The 16,103-nt window shown below is 37.9% G+C and overlaps 2 protein-coding genes across 2 annotated transcripts; both read right to left on the reverse strand.

Annotated features, from left to right (window-relative positions):
- Positions 1–333: 333 nt before the first annotated feature.
- On the reverse strand, positions 334–9,379 carry cdk1 (cyclin dependent kinase 1). Its single transcript, XM_080449929.1, has 8 exons — positions 9,294–9,379; positions 8,272–8,313; positions 7,223–7,379; positions 6,562–6,685; positions 5,750–5,920; positions 3,649–3,812; positions 1,652–1,793; positions 334–953 (listed from the first exon to the last, which is right to left on the reverse strand). The coding sequence occupies exons 2-8, from the start codon at positions 8,306–8,308 to the stop codon at positions 840–842; spliced, it is 909 nt and encodes a 302-aa protein (XP_080306055.1). The 5' UTR covers positions 8,309–8,313; positions 9,294–9,379; the 3' UTR covers positions 334–839.
- A 731-nt stretch (positions 9,380–10,110) lies between these two features.
- On the reverse strand, positions 10,111–15,800 carry LOC308100811 (glutathione S-transferase P-like). Its single transcript, XM_080449933.1, has 7 exons — positions 15,661–15,800; positions 15,431–15,466; positions 13,285–13,391; positions 13,043–13,130; positions 12,528–12,631; positions 11,795–11,896; positions 10,111–10,801 (listed from the first exon to the last, which is right to left on the reverse strand). Coding segments are annotated over exons 1-7 (627 nt in total). The 5' UTR covers positions 15,662–15,800; the 3' UTR covers positions 10,111–10,612.
- Positions 15,801–16,103: the final 303 nt, after the last annotated feature.

Below are 16,103 nucleotides of genomic sequence, written 5' to 3' on the forward strand. Positions count from 1 at the left end.
CTTTTTCAACCACTGCGTATCTCCACCAAGCTGGGTTTCCATTGCCGAGCCATATTGCAGCTGTCAGGATCCAAGGAAGCTGCTGGGGGGAAATACAACATGATTATGGTGCAACTTTTTGCATTTGTGGTGCCCCCTACGGGCAGAAGTGCAAGTGCTTCTGGGGGTGCGCACTATGAATGAATGAATGAAAAAAAAGGAGTAGGATGAAGTGTAAACTTACAATAATAAAATTGCAAATGGTTTAAAATAACATTTCTCAGCACCTTTAAGTAACAATTATTGTTAAAGTTTATACAAAGCAGGCAGTCACATACTTACAAAACAAAATCATTGGGATCTCAAAAAGTGCACTTTTATTGAATATATTTTTGAAGAGCAACTTTATAGTACTTTGTGATCCAATTTATTTTTTTCACAAGTAATTATTTACAGAGTAGTTATTCAAAACATACAGAATGAACACAATCACAAAAACAAAGAAACCACAAACAGATGAACACGATCACAAAAACATAGAAACCACAAACAAAGAGAAAAACAGATACATTTTGACATAGTTGGGGATTGTGTGTCTCGTTTCCATGTATTTAACAACAGATCACTGTTTTTTTTCCAACAGATCCCATGGGCTGTTTACAAAGGCACGGAGAAGCCACAGTCACAGATTAGCCAACATTTCTTCACTGGTGAAAAACCGTCCACGTCTTGGACTAGATGTATGTATGTCATAAAGTGATGTATGGGAGATAAAGTGTATCTTATTGCATCTGTGATGGTTGTGACATGTATGGCTCTGACCCAACTGAGAAGGATTTCAATCGGGGGTTCTCTATGTTTCACATCTTGCAAGAGCTGGAAGGCAGGATGGATTTGTCCAGGTCATCAAAATAAGGGTGTGTCATGGCTTGTCGGGCAGAGATTCTTTTAGGAGGATCATAGATCAGCATTTTCTAAAGAAGGAAGAGAAAGGAAAAATAACCAAGTGTACATAAGTATGAGTGTACAAATGTGATTAAAACCATTAAGATCCACTCAGTCATTGTATTGCAAAGATGTATAACATAACCTCATGTGCAATAATAATAAATATATTCCACAAAACAAACATATTGTATATTTAATCTTTGTAAAGATACTATGTAGACTACCATTATCTGTGCATGTGTGAAATACAAATTGCATCATAAGTAACTTCAGTCAGTGCCAAAAGCTAGCAATAGTTTACTTGTTTTTTTTGCAGATACCCTAGATCACCACAATTAATGTATGCTGGTGCTCCACAAAAAAAGATCACAATAAAGTAAAGTAATTCAGAATAAAAAGAAAATTGATAAAACAAAAAAGAGCATCATATATCACATTCTGTTAGCAATTTCCATGTATACTGAAAGCTTTCAGACAAAGAACAGTATATAACACAATGGCATTGTTCCTTTATATACAGTGGTGAGTGAGCACCTACAGCAAAAGTATTCAAAAATCTGGAGATGTCAGTGCGAGGATAAAGTAGTAGGAATAACAATGATATTTCAGAGATCCTGTACTTCAATTTGAGCTGATAGACATTATGCACTGGGCACATGACGTCATTTTGCAGCAAGTCAAAAAACAAACAAAGTCACAATAAGTAAATGTAAAGTGTACATACAGCCATCAGGTCCAAGCCATTCTTATCCAGGTTTTTGACCATGGAAGGCAGGTTGCCACCCTTCCACTTGGGGAAGCTGTTTTTATAGTCAGGCAGGGATTCAACATCAGGCCACACATCATTGTTGGGGGTTCCCAGGGTTCTGGAGAAGAAAGACGATCACGATCAGTAGTTAATAAGTATACGGTACTAGAAATTTGTTCTCATGAGTTTTCATACTTGATTATCCTGCCTTGGGTTGACTAAACCCCTGAATTCAATCCTGCTTCTTTTCACATTAGTTTTCACTACAGTCCACAAGGCTACAGTTGAAAAAATACAGACAAGCTGTCTATTCATCCCGGGTTGAAAATTCAAGGGCGAAAATGCCGACAGACAGTCAGGGTTGTCAGTGTCCTATAAGGCTATTACTATCTGCTAAATGCAAGATACATAATTAGAGGTGTTGTATGACTGGGCAATATAGAATTCTGAAAGAGATGTATATATAAACAATAAATATGATGTTGATTACATGTTACAACCTGTGATAGTATTTTGATTGCTGAGCTGATGACCAGCAACACTATCTCTCAGCTACCACGGTTAGTGTGTCTATTTAATGTATGAGGATGCCCATGTACTTTGAATTTTTTTGTTGACATTTTGACATCTTGACATTTAACAAACCATTGCTTTGAGCAATGGTTGTCCCTTGCTCAGGGACACTTTGAAACAAATTAATGCTGCCAGCTAGGGTTCATGTTGTTAAAGCCCTCAAATATGAATGAACACAACTTATACTTAAATTTTTTGTTAGTGCCGGTGTATAAGCAGGATAATCAACTCCATGCCAAAAAACAATGCACTCTGCAGTGGTAATAAACCTCTGTCTGCATCATGCAATTTTTTTTTGACAACTACACAGCTTGTCTTTGATTATCCCTTACTATCACCACGTTTGTCAAATTTACGAGTTTGCTTTGGAATTAAATATTAATTATACCTAAGGCTATGGTTTTATGTGAGAAATGTGAACATACACAGGCATGCAAACAGCCCCGAGGTGAAAAAGGTGACAACATGTTGTTTTCTTTCGGGTCAGGTGTCACACAATTGCCCTATTTGGGTTCAAAAAGGTGACTGTAGCTGAAAAGTGACACTTTTGCATGTCTGCATACAGTACAACCTCGCTTATCAGCACTTCGGTCAACCGACCTGGCTATTTCCCCGTCCGATGCCAGCTACATATGCACACTAAGCGTACTGTTTTCTCAAACTTCCATGCTAACGATAATGAAATCTAAAACCCCTGTTACATGTGACCTGATGAAGATGTAATTCTGTTACATGTGCTTTGGCCAGTAAATAAGCAACTTTCCACCAATCGCTCACCATCGCCAAAAAGGAATGTGACACACTTTTTTACCAAGGCAATAATTTCATTATTGTCTACTATAGCTACTGTGTTTACTACGGTAATAGTTAAGAGAAAGCAGTTTTCAGACTCCTCTGCAAAAAGAAGTGTTTCTGTTGCAATGCAGTTATTTATTGTAAATTATGTATAATTATTACAGCATTGTGTAGATACATTTGTGAACCCATTAAATCTATTCGAGTGACCCCATCATCATGACCTTTTCTTTAGCAACCCCTCAGGGCAAAATATCACATTTGCACAAGATATCTCATATTCTAATAGAAAGAATGCAGGGTGAGCCCTACTGATTTTAATGACACGACCAATCCTTTTGCAGTTGTTTAGTGAGAATGCAGAGATTATGTCTGCATTCTATATGTGTAACATATTTAGTATTGAACAAGGAACAATTAATTATCTAAATATTTAAATGTATGAATTATTTTTTGATTAAGCAGATGTAAATTAATTGTGATTTATTTTCCAAACACTGACTGTGTAAAAAGTTGGTAAATGCCAAATGAATGTCAATAATTATATTTTAGCTCCATTTTGAATGAACCCTAGTACTGGTAAATGTATATACACACACACACACCTGAAGATCCTGAACAGTTGGTCTATTTCTGAGTCTCCATGGAAGAGTGGTTTCTTGGTGGCCAACTCTGCAAAGATGGTCCCAATGCTCCACAGGTCAACAGGTGTAGAGTAGCGTGCCGCACCAAGGAGCACCTCAGGCGCTCGGTACCACAGTGTTACCACCTGGGGAGGAATGAGAACAGCTTTTAGCAAATACTTGGGATGGAACAACACGCAATGTATCCTCTGAAGCATGGTATATGCATGGCATATGGAGTCTGTCCCTGAAAAAAACACTTTATTCAAACATCATGAATTATTTACATTTTCTCCAAACAAAGACTGTAGCAAATATTTAAAACATATATAATAAACCACACAGAGCCACCTCCCTGTCCCTGACACAACTGTTTTTAGAACACAGTTCTTATATTATGCAATTTTGCGTGTCTTAAGTACCAGGTCTTATGACTTATGACTTGACCTGGAGGTGAGGCCATGGAGGCGAGGCCAATGCTGTTTGGCTGTTTTGAGTGGCCAAACAGCATTGGCCACTCATCCAGGTCTTAAGTAGGAATGTGGCTGGGCTCTGAGAGAAGCAGCATCTCTATACTCCTCCCTATAACGGTGTTTTACCGGATTTGTGATTTTTGATCAGATTGTGCCGTTTGTGTAGGACTTCTAAACGCCTGTTTGAGCGGCTTTTAGCACGTCTAGGGACCGATATGCAGAACCATTTTTTTTTTTGATGGGTACCAAGTACCCGCCATTTCTTATTTGGTTCCTACTTGGAAGGAACCGGATTGCGGTACCCAACCCTAGTGGTGCTTGGATCATTCACAGGCTGACCTCAGACAGCAACGCACTCACTCCCCATTTTCTGCCAGTCTGAAAACTCACCTCTTCAGACATCTACATCACCCATAATAGTTAGTTCACATGTTAACTGTTTGTTTGACCACAAATATTAAGAAAGTTTTTTAGATAACATGCTGTTTAGAGAGATGCAAGGTTTGATGTTTACCTGGCATTCTAGTTGCTATGCAAATTAACAAAATTGATTTTCTTTGTACTCTATTCACATGACAATTTAGCTCGTTTGTTGTCTACGGTTCATGCCATTTACTCTGATCTTGCACTTTTAAATTGGCTGTGGATGAGCATTTTGCTAAATGCCTACATTGTAATTTGTAGCTTGACATTCAATGTGAGACTAGAGGAAAGAACGAACCAAAAGATAATATCAAGGATCAATCAATCACTTAAATTTCTGAAGCATAAAGGTTAAATTCACAGAATATCTAAACTTCTGATTGCTTGAATTCTTTGAGTATTCGTTTTGGCATTAGTTTCCAGCTCCTGTAGTTGATGGTTTTCACCATACAAGCCTAGATCTGTATAGTCAGAGACATGCTAAGGAAGAAAATGCATATAAGTTAAAAACAAGCTAACTGGTTTGTTAATGAAATTCATAAATGCGTTTGGAAATGTGTTCCCCCTTCAGACTTTCCCCTTGAACACAGTACCTTTCAACAAGCCATGTGGACGAGTGTGCACCAGACCTAGGAAAAATATTATGTGGATCTCAGGATCCACATAGAAACAGCGTGGCTTCAAAGTGGATCTCGGACTTCATGTGACCAGCCGTTGACAGTCATCTATGTCAGTCGTCTATGACATATTTATGACATGCGACTCCAAATTTGGGCAAGGTCTCAGCTCGATCACAGCCCAATTGAATGAATGCCATTATAGAATTAAAGTTTAAATATTTCAGAAAGTATAAAACACGTTATTATGTGGGAAACAAATGAATAGAGGTACTTCTGTGGCCTACTGGGAAAAAGGGCATACAAGGTTTGGCACAGCCGTTTGCGAGATTGGTCCCGGACAGACAGACACAAACACACAGACCCTGCCATAAAAGTCTTTTGCAGAGTTACGCCATAAAAATAATCAATACATTTCCAGCAGCAGGAAATAGAAATACAATTAATGCATTTACTTATATTGAGGCCTTTTTTCCAAAAAAAAGGGGGGAGTCTGCTGACCGTTGATATGATATAGGCCTAGGCCTATTTGTGTATGACTATGGAGGGAATGGGAGGTTAATTCCTCACCTCGTGTGTGTAGACTCTGACAGGCACTCCAAAGGCCCTGGCCAGGCCAAAGTCAGCCAGCTTGATGACACCATTGGTGTCGATCAAGAGGTTCTGTGGCTTCAGGTCCCTGTGGAGAACTCGCCGACAATGGCAAAACACGATGCCCTCTAAGATCTGGTGAAGGTAGCTCTGCAGGGAGCGAGAAATGAGACGGCTCGGTGTTAATCAAATATTTCCATCCAATAACATTAACAAAGCATCCTGGTTAGAAGTCAACTGATATACCTGACATTCTTATATCTGGGGGGAAACAAGGTAATTTTAACACCAAGGAATATCATTTGGTTTTCATCCACTGTCTTTTGAAGGAACCCTGGCTGCTGTAATATACAGTAGGGATGCAACAGTTAATCAAACTAATCAAATTTGATTTGAATAAATTAAAGTATCGCCTTTTGGGGATGTCTTTGAAATTTTGACATTTTCAGAAATACCAGAAATGGCCAATCTACAAGCTTCTACATTTGTACTATTCATAAACAGACTTATGCCATTTATAAAAACTGTTTTTATAAATAGCGTATCTCTGAGACTTACTTTCATAAAAGGAAATTGTCAAAACAGGCATTTTGCTTCAGGTTTTGCTCAATGGTTGTCATTGTTCGTGCTTATCACAATTTTCAATTTAAAAAACATAGTTGTGTGTTTGGAAATTTACCAGTATCATTGTGCACAACAAAACAGAATAATGTTATATTGGTGACCCTACCGCTATTATGCATGCATATATATGTACATATACACACACACACACACACACACACATTTACCTTGACCAGCATTGTGTCCATGTACTGTCCAGATGGGATGCTGTCCAGGTACTTCTTCAGATCCATGGACAGAAACTCAAAGATGAGGTAGAGACGGGATTCCTGCATCAGAACATCCAGCAGTCTGGACGCCACACACAAACATACGGAAGTTACAAACATGAAATGTATACGGCGACATACCTCCAAGATACATAGGTTTTTCTTCTTCATGTAATTTTGACTCACTTCTGATCAATAAATAAATCACCTTTGTTTTGGAGTGCCCATGGAAAATGAATTATGCTAGTTCATGACAAAGCTATAATCCATCACTTTTTAGTCCACTCAATGGAAGAGTGGTGAGACCACCTCCAACCACTGCAGATCATGTGCTAATTATATTAGACATACTTATATTATAACATACTCTAGCTAAAGATTTCATTCATTAAAATAAATTCTGAATTGGAGCCTTAAGCTTATTTTAGTGATTTAGAAGAGGTCATCAATGCTTTTGTTTTGTCATGGTAGGCTTTATGGAACCATTCGAGATCTTGTCCGGGGCATAATATGACCTTGACAAGACCTTGGACTGGGGTTCCTTGTCCTATCCCAATAGTCAATGAATCAATATTTACTATGTATGCTACTACCCACGCGCACACACATACATACATACCGTACAACATTGGGGTGCTGTAGTTCTTTTAGCAGTGAGATCTCTCTGACAGCAGTACTAGGGACTCCCTCCTCCTCACTCTCTAGTCTGATTTTCTTCATGGCCACAATCTGCCCAGTGCCCTTGTGTCTGCCTTTGTACACCACTCCATAGGTTCCTATGAAAGCAGAACATGTCAGACAGATTTAATAACTGACCCCCATCAGCAGTAAGATAGCACACAGTTGTCAGATTAGGCTACTTATTTTGTGTCATTAGAATACAGCTACACTGTGCATTTTCAAAATGGACAAAAAACTACAAAATGCAAAAGTAACAACATAATGTGAGCAGGAAGTGTGATTGGCTTTAAAATTTAAAGCCAATCACACTTCCTGCTCACGTTATGTTGTTACTTTGGCATTTTGTAAAGCCTTTAAATGATTGTATTTATACATCAAAGCATCAAATGTTAGGTAAAATGGTGAAGAGAGTGGCATTAAATAGGCGACTAAGAACAGATTTCTGCCCTTGAGCAACATGTCAGAGAAAAGCACTTGGGAACATAATTACATAAGCATGATGTGTCCCTCATAAACAATGACTAGCAGTTTCAATTCTTAAGTGGTTCTCAACCTTTTCAGGTCACACTTGGAATTGTAGGAGATGAGGCATTACATTTTGTTTGACTTGGTTCCACAGACAAATAGTGTAAATAGCAGATCTACAAGCTCACAACACCTCGCAACACGAGGCGCTGTGAGCTTGTAGATCGGCTATTTTCAAAATTAGGCCAATGTTTGACCAGTTTTTAGTATAGTTTGTTGATTACTTTGGTTGCAGTAATAGTACTTTGGTTGCAGTAATAGTCCTTAAATTGTCATTTCAGTGTTATCTTGGGGACCCCACAAAAAAATACTGTTGGGGACCCCCCTGGGGGTACCGACCCACAGGTTGGGAACCACTGGTCTAAAAGACCGTGTAAAGGAGTTGTCGTGTATACTATACATATACATATACTATATGGACCGTTGGGAATCACAACAACAGTAAATATCAAAAACAGTTACCTTCTCCGATCTTCTCTATCTTCAGATAGTCTTCCATTGTTCCTTTGGACGACAAATAAACGTGTTGGACATTTCAAAAGTAACACACATAAAAACATATCTCCAACAATAAACGGACATCCGAGGCCTTGCTTACGTAAACTTTCAACGGTTTATCTTCAAATAAATTCGACCTTTGATACAATGTTACGCATAACGCATGATTTAAAACACAACTCGTGACTCAGACTCATATTTCTCCCTAGCCCTGATCCAGAGCGTTAGTGAGTTCTCTCTTACGCTCTGCTCTGCTCATAGAACGAAAATTCCTCTGCCGTGCGAGGTCTCCGTCTTTAGTAAAAAAAAAATAGACAAAACTATTTCGCAACTCATCAAAACAAAGGCTGTTTTTGGTTGTTGAAAGTCTATTGTCCAGGGTGGGACGCCTCTCAGGACCCCACCTTATCTGTATAATACACTTTTGGAGCAGAACATTCAATATGTTAGTCAGACGTAAATCATTTTATTTACTCCACTGCGCCCTCTACAGATCTGGTCAATGGTAATTTATATTGACCAAATCTGTAGGGGGCGCAGTGGAGTAAATAAAATAATTTCCATCTGGCGGACATATTTTATTTTCTGCCCAAAAAGTGTATTATACAGAGAAGGTGGGGCCCTGAGAGGCTTCCCACCCCGGAGAATAGACTTTCAACAATACAAAACTGCCTTTGTTTCGGTGAGTAGCGAAGTAGTTTTGTTTATTTTTTACTTAAGTTGGAGACCTCGCACGGCAGTGGAACTTTTGGTCTATGAGCAGAGCAGCGCGCCTGGCAGAGCGTTAGAGAGAACTCACTAACGCTCTGGACTAGGGCTAGTTTCTCCCTACTTCAGGGCGTGTTTTCTACGATAATAAATAAACATAGTAGGCTAATCAAATCACATTTTTGTGAGCAAGTTTAACTGCCAACGTTTGTAACGCAACCGACAAAGAAATTACGTTATATTATAAGCAAAAAACACGAAAGCAGAACGTTTTTTACCTCCCAGTGAAATGTGTTGATGCAGCCAGTGTTTCCGTACAGACTGAGACTGGGCTTCTTTCGAATTGGCCGCGGAGCAGGAGCAGTTCAAATCCCAGCCAATCAGCTGTCTGCTTGTCTTTCAAAAGCACAAATCAGGAGAGAGGGCCGTGTGGAGCGGGAGGTACGTGAGAAGACGCGCCGGTGTGACAGCGTCCGGTAGCCGGCAGTGTTGCCAGATTGTGTGAGAGAAATACGCAGCCAAGTCTATGAAAACAAGCCCAAAGAAGCGACTAGGCTACATAAGCCCTTTTCACCTATTTGAATATAGCCGATCTACTAGCTCAGTGAGCTTGTAGATCTGCTATTTATTTTGTATAAAAAAATTTTTGTAACATTTTAACAATACAAATCTTATATGGGAATGGCATCCATGGCATAACATATTTTCAGATGGGGGTCTGCAGACAAATACCGGTACGCATTAATTTGGGACGGGTCCTTCGCATGAAAATGTATGAGAACCACTGGTTTAAACAACATTACACAGCAAGCCGAAAATAAGTACACTTTAGAAACAAGCTAAAGTTGCTTATAATAAGCGGCCATGGCAACCTCGCCGGTAGCATACTTCAGAGCAAAAGACACTTCAAAGTAAGATAAAAAAAATAAAAAAAAATAAAAAAAAACGTAAAATGTATGTTTATAATGTACACGTTTTTTTAAATTAATACACATCGTAATGAAAAAGAGATGTAGGAATATGCAAAAATATATTTTTTTGTAGTCAAGGTGTTGTACAAGCATGTACAGACAGGGGGTCTTAACTCGAAACCAAAAAAGTTACACCTTTTGACCCAATCTCGTTTCAGTGATTATTTATTTTGTGACTGTCTATTCAGATCCATAATGCTGTACAATAAATGACAAGTGATATGTGTAATTATTTAACCAATGACACCTTGCATGTTTCCTTATCATTATCACATTTAATGCAAGGAGTAAACAGGGTTTATTATTTATTACTGTATGCAGATATATGCAAAAGAAACTGCAGGGACAAATATTATGAACTTTGTGCAAATTAGGCTATTCCTAATGTAAATATTGAACACATATGGTATATGTAAACAGTATCACAGGAAGTACTGACACAGGTTTTATTTATTTTTGCAGCAAAACTATACAATTATTGCATTGCTCTCTCTACCTAATAAAAGGCTATGTAGAAAATGATTTACCATACTTTGGTTCTTGACCAAGTTAAAAATATAATCTTTTTCCATGGTCAAGGTTTCAACAATGAACAGTATCATTAATCATAGTTATTTAGGAAGGATTCATTGTTTGCCATTGCCATTTATTGGCAGCTTTTTGTAAGCATCAGAGTCGAGGAAGGTCTTGATTTTGGGGCGGGCTGACATCTTTTCCACAAAGCCCTTCAGTGTGGGGAAAGTGTCCAGGTAGGTTGGGCACAGCACCAGGAGGTTGAGCAGGACTTCAAACAGGCTGTAGTCAGCATATGAAATCTGAACAAGGACAATATCATAATTTATTTGATACTGCATTGAAGACAATTTTCTTTTACACCAAGGGTGGGGATCAACGAGTGAATCATCAAAACTATAATCAGTACACAACTCCTATGTATAATATAGTAATGTAGTTGCCCAGCATTGACCGGGTTATTATTGCGTGGGTTAAATATTCTCTCCCCAGGGGCAGACCAAGCAATTATGGGGCTCTAAGCAACGCTAAACTTTGAGCCCCCTTCCTCCACTTGGTACCCTACTTTGTATGTATACAATAACTTTGTTATCATAAAAAATTAATAAAATACTGATGAACAGTGTCATACTTGAGCATGTACTTGACAATGACATTGCAGTGTAAATGTGGTGTTGAATTAAAGTTCAATCACAAACAATTATATCCTTGTTGACGATGATGTAGACGGAAAATATATACTGTATGTTGCATAGAACCCATGCACTTATTTATTGACCACCAGAACATGTGAGAGATGCCGAGTTGTGAGAAATCACCCCTCCAGTCCTGTCTGTCTGTCTGTCCCTCTCTCTCTCTCCTTCTTGCACATGCTAAGCAATTGCAATGAAAAGCTGACAGGTGCGAGAGACATGGGGACATGCGTCATGCACTCAAATGAACATTGGAACCAAATTATGTATCAATCACAGTGATTGATACATAATACATATACATGGTTACAATGTTATAATACATGTAACATTCTGATTATCACTCAAGCTTACTTCCCACCCAAATGATAGAAAACAAACAAAACAAAAAAGTTAGAATTTCTATTATGACCATGAAAAAATACATTTCCGCCAGCATAAGTCTCAGTCTCTCTCTCTCTCTCTCTCTCTCTCAGAGAGCAGATTTACAATGTGTATAGTATATTACCTTATAGTGTGTATGTGTTATACATACTGTACACACACCACAAAAAGATAAATTCATCTTCTGACATTTTACCAAAACAATTGCAGTCAGTGTACCTTGTCCCCGACCAGGAATCCACTATTGTTCTTGGCCATAAAAGCTTCAAATTTGGAGAGGTGGTTCGGCAGGTCCTTAATGAATGCATCTTTGCCAGTCTCCTATAACATTGGGACATCATGATCAATTGAAACGCCAAACTAAGTCATGATTACACTACCATTTCTACTTCACTTTATAGAACATTATATGATGCATAACTTTTATAATTTGAAGCCCTAATATTCTTTTCACCAGCATATAACTACAACAATTACCTCCACATATGCAATCAAAGTATTCTTTTTCATTTTACATGATCTTTTATCTTTTTATTTTATTTTTTTAAATCTCATATAGATATATTGTATACTTTTTAATTCATAAATTTATCTATTTTGCTGCCTGTCTGTATTTTTATTCAAATACACCATGTAAAGTTCCTTGTATGACAAAATACACACAGCAAAATATCGATTTCTGGTTCTGATTAAGACCCAAGATGCATAGTAAGCATGTGTATGCTATGAAAGTAAAAATTCAGGCGCAAGACTCTTAAATGAATAATATTAAGTTCAGAAAATTGAAAGTGATTTTCAGAGAGAGATTCATAAATGGCTTACTAATTTATGGTCTAGAGAAGGAATACAGTGTAGGGTCATGTGGTTATCATGCTAAATCATTTCAAGGATGCACATGATGCACAGGACTACAGATTAATCAGTTTCCTAAACTGTGTGGATTCAGACTTACATATTCTATGAAGATCATCCTATAATATCTCAGACGTAAGTCCTCCACACCATCGTTCATCATGTCAATAAGGGCAGCCTCTCTGGCATCTTTACCATAAGCACCTGAAAGGGAAAATACTAGTTAACACATACAGTACAGTATGTCACTTCTTAGATGCTATAGTATACAATTTTGCACTATTATGGGTTTGGAAGGTCTGCAAAAGTAAATACGGCATCATAATGAGAAAAAGTCTTCTAGCTAGCATCTAACACTATATAACATGTGATAATTGCGTACTCAATTTGTCAATGTGTATTTGTCCCAGAATAAACCATCACATGTTTTTATTTTGAGTAAAATATTCTTCTGTAAAATAATTGGACCCATGCCTTGTGGCCAAAGTACAAAGCACAGCAATCTAAGGTGAGGTTTAATAAAATTGGTTTTGGTTATGAATAAGCCACGGTGATGGATTGTGACCTAAATCCTACATTGCAACAACCTGTCAAAAGGTTTAAAGAATAAATTACCATGATTGCGACCCAGGTGTCGCAGAATGGTGTTAGACTGATGCAAGACCAAGTCTCCATCTTCAAATTTAGGTAACTGTCCAAATACCTAAAGGCAAAGCAAGTTTATTTGTATAGCACATTTCATACGCAAATGAAAATACTTTACAATGAATTTGAACAAACAATTTAGAATATCTTTCACAATTTAAAGATAGGGCAGGCCAAAAGAAGATATTATAAAGCAGACAGCATCAACTCACACAAGTGGGTTTCAGGTCTCCCTTCAGCCACTCGTCATAGATGAGAATATTCTCTTTCCATTTCTGGCCCTGGTCGACCAGCATGATCCTCATAGCACCACAGCGGCCTGAGACACACAAGAGAGAGAAAGCACACAACACATTAGTCCAGGGTTTCTCAGACAGTCATTTAGAAACAGGTCACAAGATAAGTCATGGACAAAGAACATTAAAAGAGAAATATTAAATGGAAGATTTTGTTATTTAAAGCCACATTACCTGAAATTTGCATCACAAGGTCTGAAAATAATGTGTTCTATGAAGGTTTCATTGTGACATACAGCAACACAACCAACCAATATGTGCAACTGCCGGCAGTCCATGTTATTCCCTTCCTTGTATGTACTGTATGTTGTCAATACTTGGTTGCCTTCACTTTAAAGATGACATCAAATGGTATTTTGATGTTTCCATATCGTAAAGTATTTTCTAGTGAGACAGCCGGATCTGGGCCTGTATCAGCCAATCACAGAGATTTAAACAGCACTAGAGCTTCCCACCTCACTCCAGACAGCGGACAGATGAACATATGTTAACTGGCTATAACAAGAGTGATTTTGCGGTGTTGGGGATGACCAGTGGTGTAAAGTAACATGTACTCAAGTACTGTACTTAAGTACAATTTTGAGGTATTTGTACTTTACTTGAGTATTTCCATTTTCCAATATTTTTACTTCTACTCCACTACATCTCGAGGCAAATATTATACTTTTATTCCACTACAATTATTTGAAAACTTTCCTTATTAGTTACTTTGTAGATTTTGATTATTATTACAAAACATACATTAACTACTTCAGCCCTATATACATTTCGGCAATTTGAAAATAGCCGATCTACAAGCTCACAATGCGTCGCCTGTGAGCTTGTAGAATTTGAAATGGGACATTCTGCATAATGACTACTTTTACTTTTGGTACTTTAAGTAAATTATGATGCCAAATTGCCAATACTTTTGAACTTTTACTCGAGTACATTTTGAATTACGGACTCTTACTTGTAACAGAGTATTTCTATGTTGCAGTATTGATACTATTACGAAGTAAGAATACTTGTAAGACATTTGAGTACTTTTTCCACCACTGGGGATAACCCTCCTGGATGTCATGTTGTCCACAAAGTAAAAGAATATCAAATAAGGTATTGGTGAATGAAGTTTCTGTTACATTGCCTATTTCAATCTTGTAAAGTTTTCAGTTTAGTGAACCGTTTACCTTTACAAAGAGAAAGTTTATAACACGCGGCACTGGGTGGCAGGCATATGTTTGTTTTATTCAACCTGCGCAACATATATAACATATTTTTTCATTTAAGCTCATCTTTAAGCTTCTCAGCATTCACACTAGCAGTGATAAAAGCTACACGGCGACCAAGCATGACATAAGCATGAGTGTTGCTCAACCCAAACATTTTTCTCAACAAAATAGGTAGGTTTAAATGGCTCAGGGAACTGCAAGAATGAATCATTTTTTCCCGTTATGGAATGCAGCAGGAATTGTGGGGAGAGAGAAGGGAAGTGGATTGACACTTCACTGCGTCATTGGGGCGCTGAAAAATGTTGAAGCCAGCTCAACTTCTTTTGGGTAGCGAGTCACACCCATCATCATGCAGCAACAAGTGTCAGGTGTCAGTTTATAGCTTCATGTCACTACCTTCCATTGAAAATGACTTGTAGCCTGTTGCTTCGTCGCCACTAGTGTGAACACAGCATCAGACACCAGTCTCCCCTCCCATGAGCACAAGATGAATTTCGGCTGAATGGTGGTGCAAAACTTAACTTAACTTAATTGTAATAACACAATGAATATTTAAAAGTAAAATTGTGTTATTTAATAGATTGATCTTGAGCATTATTATTCAGTTGATGCTGTGAAACAATCCAAGATTCGGTCATCCAGCCTGGTAGAAATAACAATCAGCTTGATTCAGCTACAAACATTGTTAAAAGTGATCAGAGAGTGAATCTCAGCTATAATTATGTAGGCTATAATACAGTGCCTCTCATGTTAACATCTATCCTAAGATCAATTCTTTAGCTACATCAGAACATGCCATTTTTTTTAATGTCCAAAATTGTTTTGACATAGTTTACTAAATTGTTACATACCTCTTACTGGAAAGTATGTGATGGTGTATGGAGGCACTGTGGAAAGACATGGACAATGTTAGAGATTATAACCTGCCAAATTCATACTAAGTTCATATTACATTTTTGAAAGTAGGCACATGATTATTACACTCACTCAGACGACATGCATTTCCACAGTACCCTACAGTTCTAGAGATACAAATATAATGGCAGCCAATAAATGGATCAAATGAAGCCCTTTAACTCACTTGTAAAGAAGGAAGGAAGCCGTGTTCAATCAATGTTTGTAGAAAACCTACAAGGTGCAGCCAAGTATGGCGTTATCCTCGAGATGCAGTTCCAATGACGAGAATAAAAGGGAGATCTGGTTCCAGTTCTCTGATTACGGAGATTTTTGCTGAGTCACTGAATGATAGACCTACTACTGACAAGAGAGTGCCCTTTTCCTTAAGTCCAAAGGCGGAGTTTAATACATATATGCAGAGCTTTGAGATTACATTTAGCAAGTTTCTATAACCCTTCTCTTTTCTTTCAATGAAAAAGAAGTGTAGATCTTAATAGAATTAAGAGTGGACACAATACTATTACTTATTAAGGGCAGTTTTACCTATATGCTTTTTAATTAAAGTCAGAGTCGACCAATGTAATTGTAAATAAACGTGGGACTGGATTTAACGGTCAACATTTAGGC

This window comes from Gymnoscopelus braueri (assembly GCF_963280865.1).
Source record: "Gymnoscopelus braueri genome assembly, chromosome: 14".
Lineage (NCBI taxonomy): Eukaryota > Metazoa > Chordata > Actinopteri > Myctophiformes > Myctophidae > Gymnoscopelus > Gymnoscopelus braueri.